General features: G+C 32.3%; 2 protein-coding genes across 2 annotated transcripts; both read left to right on the top strand.

The window, feature by feature from the left end:
- The first annotated feature begins 535 nt into the window (after positions 1-535).
- Positions 536-2,056, top strand: LOC130939345 (uncharacterized). The gene is made up of 3 exons (XM_057867454.1): positions 536-1,085; positions 1,344-1,493; positions 1,908-2,056. The coding sequence occupies exons 1-3, from the start codon at positions 536-538 to the stop codon at positions 2,054-2,056; spliced, it is 849 nt and encodes a 282-aa protein (XP_057723437.1).
- Positions 2,057-5,397: 3,341 nt separating this feature from the next.
- On the top strand, positions 5,398-12,469 carry LOC130939344 (uncharacterized). The gene is made up of 13 exons (XM_057867453.1): positions 5,398-5,563; positions 6,229-6,284; positions 6,372-6,462; positions 7,142-7,245; positions 8,903-8,973; positions 10,106-10,227; positions 10,319-10,403; positions 10,503-10,635; positions 10,770-10,924; positions 11,045-11,174; positions 11,270-11,470; positions 11,604-11,909; positions 12,016-12,469. The coding sequence occupies exons 1-12, from the start codon at positions 5,398-5,400 to the stop codon at positions 11,760-11,762; spliced, it is 1,473 nt and encodes a 490-aa protein (XP_057723436.1). The 3' UTR covers positions 11,763-11,909; positions 12,016-12,469.
- The last annotated feature ends 832 nt before the right edge of the window (positions 12,470-13,301 follow it).

Here is a 13,301-nt window from a genome sequence, read left to right as displayed (position 1 = left end):
AAAGAACGAATGAAAAGGCAAAGAAAAACGCACGAACGAGATCGAACAAAGAAGGCAAGAAATAGAAAAAAGAAAACGAAATCCTTTAAAAAAAGGAAGTTATATATTCGCGCGTTATCTAAAAGTCTGTTAAGGGGCGCGTGAAACACACATGCCACAAGAGGCACGTTTAAGAGTAAAAGACTTGTAAGACTTGTAAGCGTTAATCGCTTGTATGCAGAGATTATTCTCGGAAGAAGAAAAGAAATTAAGGTGTTACCTAAAATTTTGATTTATATTATGTTAATTAGTTAATAATTATTAGCTATCACGTTTTATATAAAGATATTCTCATTTGAGTATTTATGAGAGTGTTGATTACATGAAGGAGCTTGACTCAAAAGTTATAATAATATATTATTCTTCCCTTGTGATCTAGATAAAGCTAAAAGCATTAGATTCGAGGATCGGAATGCAAATAGTATATATAAGATGTGAACTATACTAAGTATAACATAAGCCCGAAAGCCATAGAATTTGCAATATTTGGCAAAAAATGTCGTACCCTATGATGAGTTCATCACCAAAGAAAGAAATATTCGAAGTTGAGACAGAAGAAGATGAATTGCGTAAAAAGCTAGCGCATTACACATTAGAAGGCAGGTGGGATGAAGTAAGGAAGATGTACGACTCAAAGCCAAAGGCACACACCATAACGGTTAACGATTCTAAGGATACGGCTTTGCACGTGGCCGTGGATTTGGACGAAGGAGAAGTTGTTAAAGATCTTGTGTATGAAATCATGGCGCATAACACTGGTGCTCTGGAGAAAGGGAATGAGCACGGCGACACGCCTCTCCATGTGGCGGCGTCAAGGGGGTTTGCGAAACTGTGCAAGTGCATCATAGCGGAGAGGATAGAATTGAGGACATTGAAGAACAAGAAAGGGGAGACACCATTGTTTCTTGCTGCTCTTAATTGGCACAAGGAAGCCTTCGCTTACCTCTATGATACCGATAAGAGCCGCCCCATCACTTTTCCGGAGCTTGTCCGCGACCATGACGGAGATAGCATTCTCCACTGTGCTATTAGGAGGGAGCATTTTGGTAAGCTACCTTCATTGCTTAATTATTATAGGATATCGACTATGCTATACGTGTATTTTAAAATTAGTAATCAAAATCAGTCTCTAGTATAAAATATATGTTAAAATATAAATACACGTTAAAAATAAATTAAATTACATATATATTTATACATATATTAGTTACTGATTATAGTATACAAATAGTATTTTTAATAATCAATATATACATTACTAATTTGTTTTCATATATATATATATTTATGTTATGGTGGAACAGATTTAGCAGTCATAATAGTGCATTGTTTTCCTGTACTTGCTACACTCCGCAACAAGAAAGGACTCACCCCTTTAAAAATCTTTGCTACTAGGCCATTGGCCTTTCGAAGTGGAATCAAATTTTCATGGTGGAAATTAATCCTTTATCACTGTAAGTATATGGTTGTATATTTTGAAAGCTACATTTATTATTATATGCTATGTTTTATTAATGTTTTATTTTTTGTGCAGTATGAACATACTAATTACTTATCACTTATAGAATTGCAAATATTTGTAGATGAAAATTTATGTGCAGTTAATTTGATGTGAAATTAAAGTTAATAGTTAAAAGTTATTAAATGATTTAACATGTTTAACTAAATTATCATCTAATGATTCTTATCTATCAACTTCACATAAGGCTAACTACACTCAATATTTATATAATATTTTTATTTTTTATTTTTGTTTAGAGTATATATTTATTTATTTACTCTTTCTCAAATGAAGTTTAAATTAAATATAATTTATTTTCTTAAAATGATTGATTTCATCTACTAATTCTTTTTTTCATTTTTTAAAGGTATACTTGTAGAACCATTGGATGTCAAAAGTAAAATGAAAAAGTATTTGGAAAAGATGAACAAAACTGAACCCGAAGAATTGCTTCCAGAGAATTACACCACATTATACAAATCCTCAAAATCACTAATTTCTGTTGTTGGTATGTGAATACATTTTCATTCTATCCCTTCTCTTTCTCTCTGGTGTGTACTTGAACCAATTCAATATATGAAATATGCTTCACCGGTGACATCAGATGTGACTGATTTTTTGTATATAATACTTCCTAATAATTAATTAACACGGTAAAAAACATTTAGAGATCAGAGAATTATATTGCAATGCAAACACATGCTTGTGTTTATGTGCAGGCAAACTTTTTTTTACTTGGGGAAGTGATGACAAGGTCGATGAAGAAAACCCATCAAAGGACAAGGTCGATGAAGAAAACCCATCAAAGAGATCAGAAAAATATGATGGATTCTTTCCACCAAACTATGCTGTGATTTGCCAATCTATCAAAACTGCATACGTGTATTCTGTTGGTGTTTCTGGACAAGGTATATGTTATTGCTTGTTAACTCTTTAAACACACCATCAACACTTACATATAAGCATAACAAAAAGAATGTTATAGATATAACTCTCAACTCTCAAGGGATTAGAGTAAAATGAAAAAATGTTGATTCAAAAGTAAGACAAAAACAAGAAAAACAAAATATTGGTCACTTAGAATTATTTATTTAGACTTTTCAACTTAAAGTGTGTTGATATAAGTGTGTGAGCTTTCATAACCAAAGATAAAAAAAACTTTACTATATAAGTGTAAAAAAGACTATTGCGCGAGGAAATATGAGAGGTCCATTCACACTTTTGGATCAAGATTTTTTAAAATAAGAAAGTTAGTAAAGTGATAAAGTGAGATTAATTACTCTTAAATTAAGATAATAATGAACATATTTTATAGAAATTACAAGATTAATTATGATTTGGTGGACACTTAGGTAAAGATGCTCAAAACATCTTTACATAAAAATATTTGATTTCGTCTATTGAATAAATTATCATGTATTAGATTTTTGAGATATGACATAGATTAAAGTGATATTTTTATTAAAAAGTGTTGCGATATTATTAAAATTGTTATTTTTATTTTTATGTCAATTTTTTAATTTGTTTAAAATTTAAATTTTTAACAAAAAATTTATTAGAGAATTATTTTTTTTGTTATTTTTTATAAATTTTATAATATTATGTTTTTTTTTATTTCATTATCATTTTAATACTTTTTTATTTTGAGAATTTAATAAATTTTTACGAGTTAAGTTTTTATTTTAAAAAAATTTATAATTTTTTAATAATTTTTTATTTTTTTATTTTTAAAAATTTATATTTTAATCTACTAATTATTCTATTTTTAGTCTAGTAATTATTATCTATTTTTAAATTTCTTGAATAAAAATTTATTGTGAAATTCAAATTTTGAAAAATATTATTTTGTATTAATTTAAAAAATCTAATGTCATTTGAATTGATATTACTTAAAATCATTAATATAATTATTTCTTTTCTTAGATCTTTTAATTTACTTGTTGATTTAATCCTATTCATAATTTATATTTTTATTATTAATTTATATTTCTTAGAACATATTTTTAAATGTGGATAAATAAACAACCTAAAAAAAATTTATTTTTATCATCTTTATGCGAGTAGTATCCTTATAATTAACCATTTACTTTACCAACTTTTTTACTTTAAAAAATTCAAATTTCACACTTATGCATTATTACAAAGGAAGAGCTGTTATTCCTACCCGTTTTCTTGATTTCTTCGTCATTCGCGTAGCTAGGCTTGGGTGGTTGGAGATGTTGATGGTGATTATAGAACACTTTGACTACATTGAAATGATTATTATTACGATATATTGGTTAAAATAATTATTGCATATGCTTGTTAAGTGTTAAATAAGGTAAGGAAGACAAAGAAGAATCACCAATGGAGTAATCAACTGTTGAAGGCACTCATGAAAAACGCTTATGAGGCATTCACTGGAACTGGCGGTATACCATCTGATGATGATTGGAAAGGTGACTTCGAGGAAATAAATGATGTTTTTACACAAGGGCAGAACCCGCCGGAAGGTATCTTCGTACTATTGTGGACAAAAGAAATGATTTAATAATTATTAGTTACATAAATATTTATTACTTGAGCCTTGATAATCTATATATATAAAATTATATCAAATCAACTTTAAATTAAGAGATAACAATGTTTTAAATTTTTCTCTCAATTAAGTTTTAATTTGATATCTAATTTCATAAGTTTATTGTTGGAAAAAACTCAATAAAAGTTCAAAAACAAGAACCTGTCTAACAGCGAAAACACCAAAAATAATTTTCTCACAACCTGTGCAATTAAATAGGCAATACCAAAGATACTCCAACCAGCAAATATAATGGCAGAAATTAAATAATTAGACACCAGAATTTTAACATGGGAAAACCCTTAAAAGAGGGACAAAAAACTCACGGAACCTAGTCCAGTAAAATCTTCCACTATCAGAATAATGGGTACACAAACAGTCTTCCTAGCTAGTGACACTAGGGTATCTCAACAATCAACAAAATACATCATCAAAACTGATGGAATCAACATAAACCCTCCACAAAGTAGGTATCTCAAATCAGGCAAAAGAGAAGGCAATACAACTAGCAAGTTATATCCTAATGTTCATCTCTACACCAGGAATAACATACTAAAATTTTATAAAAAATGGAGCGAATTTACCATATCAATGTAATCAAAATGACAATGCTCTTTTTCCCCAATTTTCTTCTTCTCTCGATGCAGAAACCGTCAGTTTTCTTCAATGCTTTCTTTTTGGAATCATTAAACACTAGATACGCGTGGTTTCGTTTCCGAGCTGGAGAGCTCCCCGCGACTCACGCCGGTTCCACTCCGAGGTGGACGGTCCCTTCCACCGTGGCACCTCCTCCACCTGGCCCCATTTTTCCGACGGTGCATGTGCTGCTCTGACACCAGTCGTCACGTATCCATTTGTGCTCTTCTCTCACGCAACCTCCCATACTTTTCACCGAATCGCTGAGGCAACCTTCGTTCTTGATGGATCTGTTTCGGTAGGTAATGATTTCTTTCAACCCTAGGAGCTTTGCTCTCGTCTCCAAGTTTCGTTTTGTGTTCCGTACCATACGGTTTCTAGGAGCCGTGTTCTCCTGGGAGTTTGTTCCTCGCCGTTCATCTGGTTTCCAGATTTCCCAATTTTCCGCTCAGATTCAATATCTCAGATCCCTGTGATGGATTTTGGTATCTGTTCCGCGATTGAACCAGGTTTTATTGTCTATTGTTTCTGAAATCTCTAATTGTGCAAATTTTGATGTTTTCCGGTTTCTGTTCAATGGCTAAGCGAGATTTTATTTTTTAGGGTTTGTGAAATTCCTAATCTTTCAGATTTTGTTCCGCGATCTACACTGATTTTATTGTATATGGTATCTGAAATCCCTAATTTTGCAAATATTGATGATTTTGTGAATGGTTTCTTCCCTAATTTTGCAAATTCTCTTTCAAATTTTGATCCGCGATTTACACTGGTTTTATTGTCTATGGTATCTGAAATCCCTAATTTTGCAAATTCTGATGATTTTGTCTATGGTTTCTGAAATCCCAAATTTTGCAAATTCTGATGATTACTGGTATCTGTTATATGGGTAAGGGACATTTTCTTATCTAGGGTTTGTGAAATTCCTAATGTTCCAATTTGTGATTGGGTATCTGTTCCATGTTTTAGGCACATGTTGTGTGTAGGGTTTGTGAAATTTCTAATTTCAAATTCTGTTTCTGATATTGTTTTCTTTTTGTGGGTTCATGTACTTGGTTACATTTTTTGGGATTTGCTGTTAACTTTCATTTTGAACTCATTATCAGATGTTCTTTTGTTACCTGTTCATTTCTTTGTAGCATGACTGTTCTGTTTTTATTAATTTATTTTTAATTTTTTAGTTTCTGTACATTCAATCTCATGGTTTTCTTGCATGTTGATGTCATTGATAGATTTTTACTCATGTTTCTATATACTTTTTTTTTTCAACCCATCTGCTGTTTTCAATATATCTTTACCTAACATATTTGCCAACTGTTATAGTCATCAGTAGAATGATTGTTTGGGTACTTGATTAATGGGTTCCCTGTGGCGTGTAGATGTATTGTAGTTGGTATGCTCTCATATGTCAGTTTCTGGTCAGTATTTTTTTATTTATTGAAAGTTTCACTTGTTTTCTGTGCTTTTGTGTTGGTTCATGTTTTGCTCCTATTATTAGTTGTCTCTATGCCATTGAATGGAGATGATAATGTGGGAGTGCCTATCAAGTTATGGGTTTTCTATTTAACCCATATGGTGACTATTGATGTGATTGATATGAATTGATTTTCTTCATTTATTGAAAGTTTCACTTGTTTTCAGTTTCTTTGTGTTGGTTCTTGTTTTGATCCTATTATTAGTTGTCTGTGTGTCATTTCAAGGATATCAGAATGTGGGAATGCCGCCTATCAAGGTATGGGTTTTCTATTTAACCCATTTGGTGACTATTGATGTGATTGATATGAATTGATTCATAGCATTTTCCTCATTGAAAGAAAGATTATTTATCTCAAGTCAACTGCATTGTCAGTTTTTTTTTATTTTTTATGTAAAAATTCTGTTGATTGTGTTAAATCTGTTTATATTTCAGCTGTTGGATGGATATACACATCCTTGGCCCCAAGTTAAGAGGTTAATTCAGAAAAGAATGCCCTTGTGTCAGTAAAATGGCTTCATGGTGTTCTTTTTCTAACTAGCACATGTGTTTAGCCAAAGAAGAAAGTATCCAGCAGTTCGTCTTCCCATGAAACTGTGTTCTCTACACCTAATAAGGTTCTGTTATATATTTTTTATTGGAAATTGGAAATTTTGGAATCATTATCAAGGTATGAGGTTTCAGTCTCATCCTTTTCATGAATGTTGATGTGATTGACTGATTTTTATTCATGTTGCTCTATGCTTTTGTTCCGTTTTGTCTGCTGCTTTGAATGTATCCCTACCTAATAGATTTACCAACTCTTATTGCTATCGCTAGAATTATTGTTTGGGGTAGTTGGTGAGTGCCTTCCATGTGGTCTAGTGACATGTAGCTGGATTGTAGTACGTGAGGTGTAATATGTCATTTTTTCCCCTATTTTTATATTTCTCCAAAGGTTCAGTTATTTTTCCTGTTTTTGTGTTGGTTCAGCTTTTGCTCCTATCATTAGTTGTCTATGTGCTATTGAATGTTGATGAGAATGTGGGAAAGGCTAACAGGGTATGGGCTTTCTGTTTGACCTATTTGGTGACACGTGATGTGATTGAATTGAATTGGTTCATAGCTTCTTTCTCATTAAATGAAAGATTTGGTTATTCAATTCTTTTGTGGGTTTATCTTGTTGGTTACAATTTTTGGGAGTTCGTGTTAGGTTTCATTTTTATCTCATTATCACATCTTTATTTTGTTACCTGTTATATTGTTTGTTGCAGGTGTTTTGTTTTTTTCATGAATATGTTTTTTAATTTTTTAGTTCTTGTTTGTTGAACAAATCCCTTTTGTTTTTAAACTGTTTTTTGTATATAGAAACATGTCCCATTATGTATGTTTGATGTAGTATTCGCGTGAAAATGTGGTATGGATACATAATAAGGTTGTGGTGTATATTCTTCATTTGATAATTCGAAATTTGTGAATCATTATCAAGGTATGAGGTTTCAATTTCATCCCTTGCATGAATGTTTATGTCATTGACCGATTTTTACTCATGTTTCTGTATAGTGTTTTGAAAGTATCCTTATCTAACCAATTTATACCAATTCTGATTGTCATTAGTGGAATCATTGTTTCTGGTATATGATTACTGCCTTCCCTATGGTGTTATGAGCTGTATGTTTACTGTAGTAGTTGTGGTCTCATATCTCAATTTGTCAACCCTATTTCTTGATTTCTTGAAAGGTTGGTTTTTTTTTACTGTTTTTTTGTTGGTTCAGGTTTTGCTCCTATGATTAATTGTCTCAATGCCATTGAATGGAGATGATAATGTGGGAGTGCCTATCAAGGTATGGGCTTTCTATCTAACCTATTTGGTGAGTGGTGATGTGATTGATATGAATTGATTAATAGCTTTTTCCTGATTGAATGAAAGATTTGGAACTTCAATTCAAATTCATTGTATATTTTTTTAATTATTTATTTATATAAAAATTGTTTTGTGTTTCATCTCTTGAAAAGACATGCAATTTTTCTGCTGAATTTGAGATGTGATTCACAGAGGAAGTGGCTTTCTTAGACTAAGATGGTATCACGTTAGTCTTTGTGTTACTAGAACTGCCCCAAAGTTTAACTGATTTTCACAATTTTTTCGATGCCTATTTTCTACTGAGTATTACAGAAAAAAATATGGGATACTCTGCTATTTGTGTTACTGGTTGCATGTGGATTGTCTCCATGATTATGAAAGAATGGGTTTCGTAACTAATCTATTCTATTAGTGGTGATGTGAATCACAAATATTGATGTTTATCCTGTTGTTTTTTTATTTCTTTTTAAGTTCAAATGAATTTGATTACATTTTTCTGTTGATTGTGTTAAATGTGTTTCGTATCTCAGCTGTTGGATACCTCCTTGTGCTGAAGTTAAGAGGTTCATTAAGAAAAGAATGCTCTTGTGCAAGTAGAATTGGTTCATGTTATTGTGGATCTAACTACCATGTGTCATTACACAAAGAAAAAAGTTGATGTGATTGACAGATTTTTATTCATGTTTGTTTATACTTTTGTTCCCATTTAGCTGCTTTTTCCAATGTATCCCTACCTAAGACATTTACCAACTCTAATTGCCATCATTAGAGTCATTGTTGATTGTAGTTGGTGACTGCCTATTTTATTGTTTCTCGAAAGTATCACTACTTTTTCCTGTTTTTGTGTTGTTTCAGCTTTTGGTGTTATCATTAGTTGTCTATCTTCCATTAAACGGGGATGAGAATGTGGGAATGCCTACAACATGGTATGTGCTTTCTATGTAACCTATTTGGTTAGTGGTGATGTGATTGATATCAATTCATTCATTTCTTCTTTCTCATTAAATGAAAAATTTGGTTATTCAACTCCACTACCCTGCATTTCCCTCCTCAATTTGATTTGAATTCAAAAAGGTGAGATTGTATCCTGGATTTTTTCTATAAAAGGATGGTTGGTGAAGCACATTGAATGCACAAACATTCTGATTTCTTGTGTTTGCTCCTAACCTGAAATTAATTCAGATTTGAAGTGTTTACATTTACATATATTTCATCAAGTCTGTTTATCTCCTTTCTTTTTACTGCAATGCCTCCACCATTTGATATGATTTCTAAGATGCATCCTCCTAGAGAGGCTTGGAGGCTGAAAGTTAGGGTTCTAAGGCTTTGGGTTGTACCCTCTTTTGGTAACCATGAGGTTCCTAACTCAATGGAGATGATTCTCCTTGATGAACATGTTAGCCCCTATTAGTTTCTCTTTTAAATACGGTCTTACTTGCTGTTTTTTAAGTTTTCAAATTAAAATTATGTGTTTCATTAATCTGATTTGTTGTTTTGTTCCATTTATAGTGTGGAAAAATTCAAGCTACTGTCAAGAAACCACTCCTTAATAGGTTTAGGGATCATATAGTTGAAGGACAAGTTTATAGAATGGCATATTTTAGTGTTGTGTCAAATCATGGTAGTTATAGAGCAACTTCCCATGAATTCAAATTGGTTTTCCTTCACCGAACCACTGTTGTAGCTGTTGATGAAGATGTTATCCCTAAGACTTGTTTCAACATGTTTCCTTTTTCTGAGCTGCTGAACATGACCCAAGATTATGATTTTTTAGTTGGTGTGTATATCTTGCTGCTGTTCTGTTATTTAAGTTTTTTAAACAAATCCTTTTAATAGTTAATAGGTTGTGTTTATTTGGAATAGATGTCATTGGACTTTTAACTTCAGTTGGAGAAGAGAAAGAATATGCAAGAGAGGAAAAAATTGTGAAAATGATTGCATTGGAATTAACTTCAAAAGAGTATGTTTCTTAAGTCATTTCTGCTGCTTTCTCTTTATCTTTTAAATATCTTTTTTGCTTGTTTTCTGTTTGATTCTTTGTGATCTTTTGAGTTTCAGTCTTACAGTGAGATGTGCATTGTTTGGGGATTATGTTAATCAAGTAAATCATTTCCTTGCCTCTGGGTATGTGGAGCAGCCTGTTGTAGTTATTCAACTTGCAAAAGTCAAGTTCTTTCGGGGTATGTTGTTTTTTTTTTCTGCACATCTCATGGCTGATGTAGTGTTTTCTCCAAGAAAGTTTTGCTATACTCTTTCTTTGTTTCTCTGTAGGTCAAGTTGGTCTTCAAAATGTCATGTATGCGACACAAATGTTATTTAATCCTGATATTCCTGAAGTTGTTGACTTCAGGCAGAGGTTAGCATGCTTTCTTTTGTTGATGTTTATGTTTATTGTATTTTTTTTACTAGGAATCTGGAGTAACAATTACAAATATTTGCATTAATTTTCTTTTAGTATGATTGAGCAAGGTGGCAGTGGTACCCAGCCACTGTTTATTGCAAATGAGGGTAAGGTTCTCTCCTTGGAAGATGACTTCATGCGTCTAACTAGAAAGTGCACTATTGAAGAGCTTCAAGATAACAATCAGGTTGTCTTCTTTTGAGTTAGTTGTGTTTTTGTTTGTTTTATACACAAGTGAGCGAAAAAGAAAATGAAACAAGGATTTCCAGATCTGTTTTTCCATTCCTGTTGTTAATTAACTTTGAAATGCCTAAAAAATAGGAGGGTTCTTTTATCATCTTTGGAGCAATCCAAGGTATTGTTGAGGATGGAGGTTGGTGGTATTCTGCTTGTGTGTGTGGAAAGGGTATCCATCCTCAAAATGGTGCCTATTACTGTGATTTTTGTTTGAAGCACATAACTAATGTTACTCCAAGGTCAGAATTTTTATTGAAAAATGTGTTCTCATTTTGTAGAGTGGACTGTTTATAAAAATAAGGTTTCTTGGTATTATGTATTTGAATGATTGTCTTCCCCCTTTGTTCTTCTCTCTCCAGATTTAAAATTAAAGTGACAGTTGAAGATCATACTGGGGAGGGTATTTTCCTTCTCTTTGATCGTGAGGCTTCCTATTTGCTTAAGAAATCATGTGCTGATTTGTTTACTGAAGTTCAAAGAGATGCAAGTGTATGTTGTTAGTTTTTTTCCATGTGTTTTCACTTTATGGGATGGCATGTTCCTTATTCAAACAATATTTCTTATATGTGTTACTTTCAAAATAGGTTATATGTGGGGATACTTATCCTCCCATATTCCAAGGGCTGATTGGAAAGAAGTTGCTGCTCAAGGTTGATACCAAAGGTGTCCCACATGATACATTTTATGGGACTTTCCGAGTTACGAGAATTTGTGATGATTGCACCATCATTGCGATGTTTGAACTTCCCAATTATGATGCTGATGATGAGTCTTCTCCCAAAAAGGTTAGATATACATGCAAATGTTTTTAGATCCTGTTAATTCATCATTAATTTCATATTTTTTGTTTCTTTATTGTGCTGTTGTCAATTTCTGTTATGATCGTTACCTATTTAAACTCTTATTGCATATGAATAGGAGCATGACTTACACAAATCTGTTCCTGCTGGAAAAGCTGATGTTGGTATTAAGAAGGAGTCTTCTGATAGTTTTATCAAAACTGAGAAAGATGTTGGTGATTGTGCTGGGATGTTGTGTAAATCCCCAGTTCTTATAGATTTTTTGGCTGAAAAATAGCCTGTTATTTCTGTGGGGAGTGAATTTGTTGGGTTAATTGATGGTGAGCATGGAAAGGAAGAGAAAACTCCCAGCAATGATACTCTTAGTGATGATCTTTCTGCTGAAATCGATATATTGCTTAGCTCAACGGAAAAAGAAACTCAGGTGCTGATGTATAATATTTTATTCCTCATTCTTATGTGTGTTGTTTCTAATTGTATTTTGGATTCTTCAGTGAGATTCATATGTTTTTTCAATTTCTTTCTCATAGGAGCTGTTGTCCCATGTTCTTGAAGCACCTTCCCAAAATGGAGAGAAGCTTACCCATGAAAATCATGTTGTCACCTCCAAGAGTAAGAGAAATTTGAATCCTCAGTTTGAAGAGGTTGCTGTTGATGCAGATGGGCGTGGGTTGAAGGTTGCTAAGGTTAATGGAGTTTGATTGAAGGTGTGGAATTGAGCTGCTGTGTGTAGGTGTAGGTGTCTTATATAGTTTATCTATAAGTATTTAGGAAGGCTTGTGGTTCCAAATACATGGACATGTAATCATGCTGGCTTGATGGTATTTTGATTTGACTTTTTTGGATTGTGTCCAACAAATAGCATTGTTAGATATAGGGGTTTTGCTTTTGTGATTGCTCGTGTAATGTGCCAAGTATGTCTATTCTGAACTCCTCCTTTTTGTAATAGTGACTTTGCTAGGGATTGGACACATTTTCAATGTTGATGACTCTTTAGGTTACATACTATAATATGTAGCCAGATGTTGGAATCCTCCTTATCATAGGGGAGATAGCGATATGTATTTGTTTTGATCACTATCAGTCAAAGTTTAATGAAATGCAGCAGTTCTTCTTTTGTATTTGTTTATTTGTTTATTGTTGTACAATTTTTGCTTTTCATGTTAATGTTGATGCCCCTTAGTTATTAGTGTTAGTTATAAAGGTTTATTTTCCTTCATTTTGTCTCTTATCAAAGGTGTGCATGGTTGTATCAGTTTTTTGTTGGTGTGTTTCAAATATTTTGCCCCGGTTCATTCCCCTACTCCTTCCCCTTTTTTTTGTTATTTTTTTTCCATTTGTTGCTTATAGAAACTTAAGTGTGTGCATCTCTCTTTTCAATGAATTAGTTTTACTCCTTGCTTTTCAGATTTCAACCTTTTTTTCTGTTTAGTTTGAGTAACAAAGATGTCTCATAACTCAGTTCGTGCTAGAGAGTATAGGCGAAATTGTTTAAAAAGAAAGCGAACACAAACTCATCATCGAAATGCGAGAGGTTAGTTTTGGATTGAGATTCATGATATTTTTTAGTGGTTTATACTCCAATTTTTATTGATTTGATATATATGCGAATGTTTGTAATTTTTTTGTTTTCTTTTGTAATGCTTTAGAGGTCCTTGATTCCTCGGTGCCTGTTTTCTCTTTGAATGATTATATGGGTAATTTTTATTGCTCTCTTTATATTTTTGTATTTAATCTTTTTGTTTCTAATAATCTATTTTTTTATATGTTTTCAATGTCTTTATTTCTTCTTATGTTTTAGAAAATTTATTTGACG

Source organism: Arachis stenosperma, chromosome 7 (assembly GCF_014773155.1).
Source record: "Arachis stenosperma cultivar V10309 chromosome 7, arast.V10309.gnm1.PFL2, whole genome shotgun sequence".
NCBI lineage: Eukaryota > Viridiplantae > Streptophyta > Magnoliopsida > Fabales > Fabaceae > Arachis > Arachis stenosperma.
Note: the sequence above shows the minus strand (reverse complement) of the source record. Positions and strands in the feature narration are given on the sequence as shown.

Bases quoted from the DNA above. Each gene is read 5' to 3' on its own strand.
- LOC130939344 (XM_057867453.1), top strand. From the start codon at position 5,398: ATGGTATCTGAAATCCCTAATTTTGCAAATATTGATGATTTTGTGAAT. The intron at 6,463-7,141 runs GTATGGGTTTTC...ATTTCTCCAAAG, and splicing joins TGGGAATGCCGCCTATCAAG to GTTCAGTTATTTTTCCTGTT. The intron at 11,175-11,269 runs GTATGTTGTTAG...CTTTCAAAATAG, and splicing joins AAGTTCAAAGAGATGCAAGT to GTTATATGTGGGGATACTTA.
- LOC130939345 (XM_057867454.1), top strand. From the start codon at position 536: ATGTCGTACCCTATGATGAGTTCATCACCAAAGAAAGAAATATTCGAA. The intron at 1,086-1,343 runs GTAAGCTACCTT...ATGGTGGAACAG, and splicing joins TATTAGGAGGGAGCATTTTG to ATTTAGCAGTCATAATAGTG. The intron at 1,494-1,907 runs GTAAGTATATGG...CATTTTTTAAAG, and splicing joins GAAATTAATCCTTTATCACT to GTATACTTGTAGAACCATTG.